The 12,697-nt window shown below is 37.8% G+C and overlaps 1 protein-coding gene across 5 annotated transcripts in view; it reads left to right on the top strand.

Moving 5' to 3' along the window:
- The window catches only part of LOC145688122 (protein ST7 homolog), a 111,024-nt gene that overhangs the window by 29,085 nt on the left and 69,242 nt on the right, over window positions 1-12,697 (top strand). Inside the window, exon 1 of one of the 5 annotated variants that reach the window (XM_081761888.1) lies at window positions 7,517-7,668. The exons of 3 other annotated variants lie outside the window; for them this stretch is intronic. In XM_081761888.1, coding sequence (XP_081618014.1) covers window positions 7,659-7,668 — 10 coding nt within the window. In that variant the 5' untranslated portion in view covers window positions 7,517-7,658. Of the gene's footprint in view, window positions 1-7,516; window positions 7,669-8,072; window positions 8,096-12,697 lie in introns of those variants that run through there. One more of the 5 variants, XM_081761891.1, reaches the window with a different exon arrangement.

Raw genomic sequence — 12,697 nt, 5'->3', positions numbered from 1 at the left:
CATACGTATACTGTGGATTAACGTGGCATTGTTACAGAGCCCATTTGACAAAACTCCAATCGCCTGTCGCTGTCGTCCTCGATTGGTGTTGCTGTAATTGCAGTTTGTGAGGGTGCAGTTGGTTGTATCGCATAGTTCGTACGATTTAATTTTACTCGTGGTATCTCTGACACGTGCTGTGATGGGCTCTTGACAAATGCTGCCAAGACAGAAGTTAATGTCTTCTTGTTCGTAGAAATCTGCTGTGTGACTTGTCCTTCCGTAGAACCTGTTTCCTGCGATTTGGACAAAATTGTTCTCATGATACAGTTTAATATATGCAAGTGTTCTGGACCCAGTGCACTGAACTCGACCACAGCCACTTGATACTTCATCCACCTTTCAGTAATACAATCTCAATGCAATCCTGAAATGTTAGAACCATTTTAGCTGGAAGGCTGTACCAAGGAAAAAACATGGAAGACTTCAGCATGCTAATCTACGACATTGACATGTAAATAACTCTTACTGAAATAAACTTAGGTGGAAACCAGTATCAGAATCGTGTTTTGGTTATTTTCCAGCCTCAAATGACGTACGGTATAACCCCCTCCTTATATATATATATATGTATAAAAGCAGTAGAATTTATAAAAATGAAAATCTTTCAGTTTAACGTTCCACAATTATGCCCTTTGAGGCTAACGGAGACGGAGTTAAATTCAAGATGGGCACTGCAACGGTCATATGCCCTTTCAGATGGAGCCTATCCTCAGTAGCGACAGTGCAGATTTCATCCTAATCACTCTATTTATTTCAAACTTACAAGGGTGTATCTAGACTTTTGAATTATTTTGTATATATATTGTGTTGGTGCGATTGAAATGTCCAACCGACATGTTACATTGTCAAAGAAAAGAATGAAAACTAGAATACTAGTTGATCAAACTAGTCTCCGGTTGATGCACATATGTTTGCAAAAGATTAGGCTTCATGACAGAAGTAGTCCTCAATCGCGCCTTACACCACCCTTTCATCAGATAAGTTCTTCCTTTCAAAAAGTGATTGAGATAACGGAAGAGGTGGTAGTCAGCAGGAGAACCGTCAGATTGCGATATGGGTAAGGACGGATTTCATGCTATTTTGTGGCGAATCTGCACTGTCTTTTGTGCATGCATTTTTGTGCAACATTAGGACACCATGTATGTTGATCATTTAGGACGTTTTCTGATAAGTTTCATAATCCTGTGGTACTTCCGCAATAATTTTTATAGAGGTAGTTGGTGAGTACTTCAAAATATATGCCCGAAGCCAAACTTCCTCTATAAAAATTGTTGCGTAAGTACCCTAGGATTCTGAAACGTGGATTTTTGAATAAAACACGAATTGGTTTCTATATGATGTATTGACCTGACTATAGTAGGTCCCATAGATTTGGAGCTGTGGGCCTTTGAAGTTCAATTTTTCATGTTTTCGGCAGCCTATAACTCCGAAAGGAAGCATTTGTGCACCAGGTTAGTCTATACTTTTTGTTTTATCGTGGTGTCAGGAATCACCTCCCAAACGTTGTCAGTGTTGTTTTGAGACACCATATATATGGTATGTTACTTTGTCTTTTAAATGAATCATGATGGGTATTTTGCTATTACTGACAGGTCACTTGCTGCCGACTCAGAAGGTTTCATATACCACGGTCCTTAGATAAACTCTTCGTCTTGACATAGCACTTTCCTGTTTTAATCCTTCCATCAATTGTAGCCTCTTTCGTCCTTATGATACAATTTCTTCTTAGCCAATGTCCCAACAAGTTGTTCTTTCTGTTTTAGTCACATCTAAAATTAGTCTTCTCTCCACTACTACTATTCTCTACTTCATCATTTTTATTCTGTTCGACCAAGTTCGTTTTCTTTATTCTTCTCTACACCCATACTTTGAAACCCTATTCTTTTTGCGTCGTGTTTAAGTTTCTAATAATATCGATTTAGTGGTATTGGTTTACATGTACATCTTCCAAGAGAAGATAAGGATGACTATATAAAAGACAGTTTCTATAAAGAAGTAGAACGTGTATTTGACCAACTCCCGCGATGCCGTGTGAAAATTCTATTAGGGAATTTCAATGCGAAGGTAGGACGGGAGGATTTTTTCAAACCGACTATAGGAAATGACAACGGCGTGTTAGACTCGTGAACTTTACAACATGCAGAAACCTTATCGTGAAGAGTACAAAATTCCCACATCGCGACGTTCATAAATACACTTGGACTTCACTAGATAGAAAAACACATAATCAAATTGGTCACGTCTTAGTAGATAGAAGAATACATTCTAGCATAATTGATGTTCGGTCGTCAGGAAATAATCATCTGGTAGTAGCAATAATAAAAGGGAGCTTATCGTTAGGAAATAATCAAGATGTGAAAACGGAGGGCTTTAATTTAAAGAAATTAGAGGAAGACCAGGCCTTAGAGGAATTTCTGATTTAAATGTCGGATAGATTTTTGGTTTTAAAAGGTTTAGAATGTACGAGTGTTGAGGATACTTGGGTTGAAATTAGGGATAGCATTAGAATTTTAGCAAAAGAAAAATTAGAACACGCAGAAATATATAGGAACATACTATGGTTCGGCTAGAAATCAGGGGTATAGAAGCAAAACCTGCTAAATCCATTTTTCAATTTTGTCAGGAAACGAAAAAAAAAAAAAAAAAAAAAAAAGGTGACTCCCTTATGTTTCAGAATTGAAGACACTGTAGAAAACAATGTAAGTGCCACCTTGAAATTTTTATTTATTTTTATTTTTTTAATACGTTTTAGCCTTTGTTAGTTAGATTTTCATACTTCGTTATATGATAGGGGCCGCGGTGGCTCAGTGGTAGAGCGTTCACCTCTGGTGCTTGGGGTCTCGGGTTCAAACCCTGCTCCCGCCAAGTGAACTTTGTGGTGGACAAACACCGTGTGCGTGGGTTTTCTCGGGGTTCTCCCGTTTCCTCCCACTTTCTTCATTCCACCATTTCATTCATTACTCATTATCACCGTCTCCTTTAGCCTAACCGGCATAACGGTGGGGCGTAAAACTCAAAATTTCATTTTTTTCGTTATATGATAGGTTGTATTTCTAAGCAGTAGCATTTCCTATTTTGTGATGCTTGGGCACAATTTACTATCTTTTGTCTTTACTGTTACACTAACTATTGCTTTTGGCGCTTACGTTGTGTTCTACAGCGTCTTCAATTGTTGAACAATAGTTTTTCTTTAGTGGTATATTTCACTCATCTTCATTAAGTAGTGACCACTATACAAAATAATTGTTCAACATTCTGAAACATAAGGGAGTCACTTTTGGTTCGACTCCTGACAAAATTGAAAAATGGATTTAGTAGGTTATGCTTCTATACTCCTGAAATGCACTAAACCAGCAGAGAAGAGAAAACAGGCAAAACTGCGTTGGCTGCAAAATCCGATCGATATAACTACACAAAATTTCATTGACATCGGGCGGGAAACTTTCAAAACTTTTAGAACAAAAAAAAACGCGGTTTTTTGAAAGCTTAAATTAATAAACTTGAAGGTAAAAGTAAAAGCAAAAACATCCGAGACATGTATAAAAGCATCAACGAATTTAAGAAAGGCTATCAACCTCGCGTTTATATATTAAAGAAGGGCGACAAAACAATTATCACTGATACAGATAGCATTTTGTATAGATGGAAAGATTTCTTTGACGATTTGCTTAAAACTCAGCGAAAAACTAATGTTCATGCGGAAAAAGAAATGCACACAGGAGAACCTTATATTTCAGAACCTAAACAACCAGAAATAAAAATTGCTATAAAGAATATTAAAGAAACACAAATCTCCGAGTGTAAAAGAAATTCCGGTTGAGCTAACTTTAGCTGGAAGGGGAAAATTGGGGAACAAGATATACAAACTCATTATCTGGAACAAGGAGGAATTGCCACAAGAGTGGAAAACTCATTATTCCAGTTCACAAGAAAGGGGACAAAATTGAGGGTAATAATTATCGAGGCATCTCCCTTCTGCCAACAGATCAGCAAGATTGATCCCATACGCAGATGGAATTATTTTCAGTGAAGATTGATGCGAAATTGATCAACTATGGAGCAGATATTTGCTATTCGACAAATACTCGAAACGAAATGGAAATACAATACTCCGTCACATCAATTGTTTATTGATACTAGAAAGGCCTACGACTCGGTTATGACGGAAGCATTGTTACAACGTTCTTACAGAATTTGGAATACCGAGAAAGCTAGTTAGAGTAATTGAGATGTGTTTAAATTAATAGCTAGTTAGAATAAAATGTGTTCAAATGAATCCTAAAGTAAAATCCGAGTAGAAAAATACTTGTCCACAAGCTTTCGCGTCGAAAATGACCTGAAACAGCTAGATGCGTTGTCGCCATTATTATTCAATTTAGTTCTGGGGTAGCTATAAGGAAAATCGAAGATAGCAACCTGGGCCTAGAGGTAAATAGTATTCACCAGATAATGATGTATGCTGATGATGCATATCTGATAGGAGAACCTAGAAAGAAATGCAGAAAAAAAATGAATATATGGAAATTCACCGGGATCGTAATGCTGTGAATTACGGATGGGATATGTCAAAATATCAAATAATACTTTCGACAAAGCAGATAATTTGAAATATCTAGGATCAGTATTAACAGACCCAAACCATATCCACTGAGAAATTAAATGTTGACTGAAAGCAGGGAATTCGTGTTGTTATTCAGTTCAAAATCTTTTGTCTTCGCGAATTTTGTCGGGGATTTGAAGCTTAAAGTATTTAAAACGATGATCATGCATGTTGTGCTGTGTGATTGCGAAACATGGTTGCTTACTCTGAGGGAAGAACGCAGACTGAAAGTATTTGAGAATAAAATCTTGAGACGAATATTCGGACCCAAGAGGAATGCGGAATGGTGGAAATTTCCTAATGAGGAACTGCATAATTGGGTAATCAAGTCTAAGAGGCTCAGGTGGGCAGGCCATGTAGCCATTATGGAAGAAAATAGGAACGCTTTGAAAATTTTAACTGGAAATCCAATCGAAAAACGACCATTAGAAAGATCCAAACGCAGATGGGATGACAATATTAAGACGGATCTCGTAGAAATAGAAATACAAAGTGGAAACTGGATCCAGATGGCTAAAGACAGAAGTCAGTGGAGAGAGTTTCTGAACTTACCATTGACCTTCCGGGTTCCATAGGCCATAGAGTTAGTTTTCTGCAACGTAAAGCAGTAATTCCTAACAGGTGTGTCGCGAAATCGCACAACCCCATGGAGTGTGTCGTGACATTTTAGGATTAATTCTATCATTTAGCTGGCAGTCTGTAGACTTTATACGACACATTTTATTTTTACCGTGAAACCTTTATAATAATGAGTTAAAATTGTTTTGACATAGATTGTATCAGTCAACGGCAGCAAGGATGCTGTTCTACTTGTGGATACTTAGATACTATAAAAAAAATTAGTCTTATACTACAGTGTGCCCATAAAGTCGTTCAACCCGATCGATCATCAGAACTTTTGAACCGTTAGTGCGAATGGAATGAAACTCCCACCCATGGAAGGCCTGTCTTTGTAGATATTTTTGAGATACAAAACATTAGGTTGAGGGTTCAACAATTTTCCTCACGAATGCCAGAAATAGACAAAGGTAAAGATTTTTCTTTGCATAAATCGTGAAAAATCAAGAATTTAAAACACTGTGGCTTCTTTGCGTGTGTGTGGACAAATTAGAATGTTAATAGGTAGGCTAGGTAGGAATGTATCATTTTGAAACGAAAACGACACATTGACACCAAGTGTAGACATCCCACGGCCGTGATAATATCGTGTAGTAAAACACTTGTTTTCTGTCGTTATGGCGTACTATGGCAACACTGACGGCATTAACGTTGACCTCTCGTGCTTGGGGTCCTTGGTTCGATCCCAGCTCTCGACAAGTGAACTTTGCGGTTGACAAACGCCGTGTGCGTGGTTTTTGTCGGGGTTCTTTCGTTTCCTTCCACTTTCTTCATTGCACCATTTCATTCAGTTCTCATTATCACCGTCTCCTTTAGCCTAGCCGGCGTAACCATGCGACGTAAAAACTTTCATTTCATTTTGATACTGACGGTGTCAATACGTAGCTGGCCACCAGCTGCCCTGCAGATAGTTACAAACAAACAAGAAACTTGCAAATAACTGACTAAACGTAATAATATGTCTAGGCCTGGCCTGCCCATTACAATTTATATTATCATCAATAGAAAAGAAAACATAATAAGTGTGTCACGATGTTGTGAGGGTTCTGTAAAGTATGTGATACGCTCGGAATTACTGCTGTAGAATGCAATACTTGACATAATACAAGTCTCATCTTCTCTATGCTTCTCATGAAGTCACTTAACATTTAGTGTTGATTTTTATATTTTTTTGTCAAAAAGAACACACTTGGCGTAACGGCCCGATTTGTGGGCCTGAGCCGCTCTACGCCATGTATTAGCAATTGGCTTAACTACGTCCAGCCTAGACTCGAACACATGGTCAGCGGGCCGCGTCGCCCTATCACTAACCGCGTATCGGGAGCTTTCTAGACCTAGTGACGTCACATCTTTCATCCACGTGGCTCCCGAGTTTGCCTCACGACGCTGAGTGGACACCGAAAATTTTGAAGCACTGTTCGGGAGTCGAACCCGGGCCCACGGGGACGTGAGTGCAACGGTGTAACCACTACACTACGGTGTCTCCCCTATATATATATATATTTACCAGTGCATGTTAATTTATCCGGATTGATTTCAGGCATAGAAAAATGTCAGTTCTGTTCACGTGCTGAATTCCCATAATGCTTGATTGGTTGACTTAGAGTTTAGCGTCCCATTCAGCACCGACGGTATATGAGACATGGACCTACAGTTGAATGTGGGATCCAAACTACATTAGTAACTACCGAAAATTGAACGCGAATCTTCTGTGCCAAAGGCGCGTACCTTGACCATACAGTCATGAGGCTTAAATACAATTAATATAGTAATATTATTGGCCTCTATTGAGCATTTCGTTGTTAACATTTTAGCTTAGGAAGCATGATACTTGAATTATGTCAGACGGTTTTTCTTTTACGAGTCATAGAATTTGTTGTAACGGTAACCTGAGCAAAGGCCAAGCCCGTTTTCTTACGTATTCCGTGCGTTAGGGCAAAACTAGCAAAAATGAGAGCGAGAAAAAAATGAAGCCCGAATTCTTTGCATGCTATTTAGTTCCTACGATTTTAAATCGAAAGTCATATTCAGTTCACGAAACGAATACTGGGATCTCTGGAATAAAGAGAGTCGCAACAGCGTTGCTCTTTGAATAGTGCTCTTCTTTCGCGTCTCATTAAATTAAAATGTACGAATTTGTACTGTTGATATTGCGCTTGTTGATACTGACATACCCTATGGAATGTTCTTATCAATCTGTTGTAGTACTTCCTGTTAAATTTCCCTCCCACACGCAACTTGCCAGGGAAGTTGACTATTTTTGGCTCAATGAAGAAAAATCAATACTTAGGCAGCCAGCCATCTTGGTTTGCGAGAGACAGGAATCAGTTGTTTGTTGTCTGCCTGGCTTATTCACGGTGGTTGACAGGAGGGGAAGAAAAAGAGAGGAAACTAAAACATGTGGGATTGTAAGTAGGAACCTGAATAATAATTGTCCGTTAAAGGGACTACAGTACACAATAAAAAGCTCCCTTTTCTTTTTAATAGATAATACGTCAGGGATATGTTCAATTTCTGTATGTTAGAATTCCGATTATGTATTTTTCATCGTTTTATACATTTTATTAAAATATAATTTGAAGATAGTTTAATATATCTTCGAGTTACACAAATATAATACAACATATTTTTAAAGAAAGTACTCTGTCACAGTTATACTATACATATTTAAAGGATTATGTGTGACAAATCGCGTGTTTTTCTTGTGCCGGCAACTGAAGATGTTTGCATAGTGCGGACAACAAATTATAATCTAGAATCTGATCCTTAACTAAAAGAGCAAGTTCTTTGTTCAGTATTTATAATGGGAAAATTCAAAGTGCTCGGCTGTTACCGGTTAGTACGTACATTATGTAAGGAAAGCATGTTGATAGTATTTGCGCTATGTGTATATAATCAAGTAACTAATCATGCTCCTCTGTTTTCCTTCAATAATATTCATGATCTACAGTCTGTATTTGTCAGTGAAACTGGAATTAAGTTTGTTTCATTTTGTTGTTTTATGTGTGTATGCACGTGTATGCGAGTAGTATATATATATATATATATATATATATATATATATATATACTTAAGGTGGCCCATTTATTTCGATATGCCCTTGTAATTTTTAAGCTTAATATATAAAAAACGCTAACATTTTGGCCATCAGACATCAACAGGAAGACATTGTGTGGCGTATTCTGCGATACCACCGAAGTAACAGTGTTGCCTACTCATCATAGTGTTTTTTTGCAACTGGCACTACGTCAGGTTATTACGTATCTCAAATATACATATTAAACAAAAAGTTACAATGTTACATTTGTTATTCATTGATGCAAACAAAGGTCGCAACAGTATCATACCGAGGTGCTGGAGACCTCTAGAGCAGCAATAACGGAAGTGAGACTGACATGTCATTGCACGTACAAAGTGTCATATTGTGTAATATTATGATCATGAATATTATGGCGTATTCCAACTGAATAGGAACGAAGTTAGAAGGGATTGAAAATTTCACCTTTTCCCCAAAAACCTTTATTTCGTAAATTTACTTGGAGGGGGAGGACGTTGGCACAGTGGTAGAGCGCATAACTCTGGTGCGGGGATTCCTAGTTCCATTCCCGCACAAGTAAGTTTGTGGTGAACAATACCGCGTCCGTGAGATTTCTCGAGGTTCTCCCGTTTTCTCCCACATTCTCATTCCACCAATTCTTTCATTTTCACTTGAATTAATCATCCGTTTTCTTTAGCCTAAAGGGCATATTTGTGGGAAGTTAAACTGAAAAGCTTTCAAAGATTTTCGTAAAATTTCTTAGATAAGTGCATACATGATTTTCAGTAGTTGTAAAAATCATAATGTTTGTTTCCAGCAGTTTGATATCAAACTGTTCTTAAGATATAATATGCACTGATAAAGTTTGCAACACTACATTAAATTATGTAATTTCGACGAGAACATGTTGTAATTACATGTACTAAAAACTATTGTTCTAACGTTATTGAAGCAAAGAAAAACCAACAATTGTTTTGGAAATTTCCCACAAACGTGTCATTTATAGCAATCCTTACCAGTATTTGTTCATATATGCAGAACGGTTTGAAATGTCAAATTGCTATTAACGAAACTATGATATCTGTCTATTGAAAACCACCTACGTAATTGATGTAATGCATATCTACATCCACTTACGTATGAAGTATTTTTTAAGTCAAATTTTCATTTCTTGTAATTGTGTTTCTACTTGTTCGAAATGCGTCTGATTATCGTAGTATTCAACACTAACATAAGATACTTTGAATGTGTACTGACACACTTGTCTCATTTGCGTTATTACTGCTGTAGAATCCTTCAAGGTTTGGTTGTTTTTAGATGTTTGTGATAGTGTAGCTTCCTTAGTTTGTAACATTGAATAATAAGTGTAGTATTGTAAGTTTTCTTTTAACATGCAGATTTGAAATACAGTATGTAATAACCTGATATAGTGAAAATTAAAAATCTCTGAGTTTTACGTCCGACGATTATGCCGGTTAAGTTAAAGGAGACGGTGACGATGAGAAATGAATGAAATGGAGGATTCAAGAAAGTAGGAGGAAACGAGAGAACCCTGAGAAAACCCACGCACACAGTGTTTGTACACCACAAATGCTCACTTGGCGCGAGCTGGGATCGAACCAAGGACCCTATGCACCAGAGATGAGCGTTCTACCACGGAGCCACCGCTGCCCCTAAGCTGATACAATGCCATTTTAAAAATATGTACACAACTTTTTGCTGGGTTGGCAACTCTGTTAGTCTAATGGTATTGCGGATTATGCCAATGCTCCCCAGTCTACCGTTTGCAGAGTATGAAATTTCTGCTTTTTGTATCTATTAGTTAAAAGTTATAATGACGTATCAAGATAAATGGTCCACGCTGCATTTATGTGTACACTTGTACAGGGTGGCCACAAAGTCCCGTTACCCCTGAAAATAACATAAACCACTCAACTTACGTAAATAACTACACCGAAAGAGCTGAATGACATGAACAACAATGTCTTCGAGAAATTTTATTGAGATAGGAAACATTAAGTGTCCAAAAAATCAGTCTGTCGACCATCATTATCATGAGAAAGGTTAATACGCCGCCAGGTTCTGTGTGACATTTTGCGGAGCATTACAAGTGTAGCTTGAGTGAAAGCTTCTTCTACAGCTTCTGTCAGTTCGGCAGTGGCATCGTAACAGTTTTGTGCAACGATGCCCTTTATGAACTCCCGTAGTGCATTATCACAGGTGTTGAAATCTGAGCTTCGTGTGGTCAGGCAAATGGTGCAGGCAGGTCCAGACTACCACGGCCAATCCAACACCCAGGAAAGACTTCCATAAGATATTCGCGTACGGCGAGGGCATAATAAGCAGGTACCCCATCATGCTGAAACCAACACGTTTCTTTAATTTCGTGCTCCTTCAAGAGTGGAACAGACCAGTTCTCTAACATGTCCAGGTATCGCTGGTGATTCACAACACTGTTGAAAACGAACAGCCCAATTACGCGTTTGTTGTCCACTCTTGTCCATATCATCACATGCGGAGGATTCTGTTCCAACTCTTCATAAAAGTGTGGTTTGTCCTTGTACCAAAAGACCACATTGCGGGTAACGGGAAAACTTAAATTAGTATGTATCAAGGGGTAACGGGATTTTGTGGCCACCCTATATACAGAATAAATATGTTCTAGACTTGACAAAATTTGCAGGTGAAACAAGTTGAAAACACATCAGTTTGTGTTAAGGCCATTATACCAATATTGCTTTAGTGAAGAAAGAAAACAAAAAGCTCACTGCTAGTGTGTGATAATCCATTAATGCATTACGATTGAATATTGTAAAACGTGCTATTTTCATTTCCGGTGTATACTTATGGTAAACGCTAGCGGTAATTATTATATCTTCTCCCCTTGGTATGAAGAGAGGTTTACTGTGTCTTTTCTTTAAAAAAAAAAAAGACAAATAGCAGTGTCATGTGTACATCGCGTAAAGGGTTTCTTTTTTATGGCATGATATTTTCTAATATTGAAATCGTAAGTTGTAGTTAGTGTACAGGGTGGCCCAAAAGTAGGTATACAGTCCCGTACTGATCAACTCATTGCTTTTTATATTATTTTTTATTGTTATCCATCAGGTAGACTTGGTTTCTTTATTGTTTGTTGTTAATGATTTAAACTTGTTCTTACTTATATCTTAAGCTCGGAACAGCCGAAGCAAATAAACCTATAAGCTAGGATGTTATACTTGATCAATGGAGTTCCCTCGTGGCTAAGCGGTTAGCGTACGCGCCTTTGGCGCGGGAGACACGGGCTCGATTCCCGGCTGGAGCTCATGTGGTTCGGATTCCACGTTAATCAGTAGGTCCACGTCTCATATAGCCTCGCTGCTGAACGGGACGCTAAACTAAAATCAACTCAACTACTTGATCAATGCAGGGGCGTATACCTACTTTTGGGCCACCCTGTATTTATACCACTTCTGGTTTTAGTAGAGAGAGATTAACATGAAATATATTCTTGGGATGCTTAATCCATTCTCACTGTTTGGTGCAGACTCTTACCATTTTTGCTCTATATAGAACAATACTGGAAGTCGTAGTGGATTTCTACCACTTACGGTTTTAGTAGAGAGTTAAGGATGGAAATTTGATGTATATTTGGGAAGCATAATCAATTCTCTCTATTACCGTGTTTACTCTATAGCGATTAGCGTTAAAACTGGAAGTGACTGATTTCTCCCACTTTCGGTTTTAATACAAAGATTAGAGTTGATATGGAAAATGCTCGTGGGAGGCCTAATTGATTGCAGAACACTTCCTCACTATTGAAACCAGAAGTTGTACGGATTTCAAGTATTTTCGGTTTTAGTAGAAAGTTAAGAATAGAGGTGTGAAGTATTCTTGTAACCTTTAATCGAAAGCAGAAAACCACTTGCGTCGATCTTATTTTCTACCGTTTTTGCTCTATAGCGATCAACGTTAAAACCAGAAATAGTTAATTTCTGCCACTTCTGATTTGAATATAGACTCCAAAAAACTAACTATCGATTCCTAACTTTTGACACACTATATTTTGACCGAATTTGGTGGATTGATCAAGTATTTCTCGAGATTTTTTTTTTCTCCCAGGCGAACGGACAGAAATGGTAAATATATAAAGAATTATTGATAAACCCTCTTTAAAAACCATTGAAAATATTTAAATGTTGATGGATTACTTTATTCGTTGTGGAAATGTTAAATCCTACGTCAGTTGATAACTTATGAGTTCGTTTATCGTAACACTGTATCAGCTAAATACGAGATTATACAAAAAATAATTGGAACATAACAATGCGTGTATTCTGCAGATGGCTAGTAGTTGTTCCGTTGTTAGATGTAGAATGCAGTTAGCGTGACAGTTGTGTTTATAGCCTATGTCGTTGTGT

The sequence above is a fragment of the Thermobia domestica genome, chromosome 6 (assembly GCF_964235325.1).
Source record: "Thermobia domestica chromosome 6, izTheDome1.hap1.1, whole genome shotgun sequence".
Lineage (NCBI taxonomy): Eukaryota > Metazoa > Arthropoda > Insecta > Zygentoma > Lepismatidae > Thermobia > Thermobia domestica.
The sequence above is the reverse complement of the archived record's forward strand: the minus strand, read 5'-3'. Positions and strand labels throughout refer to the sequence as shown.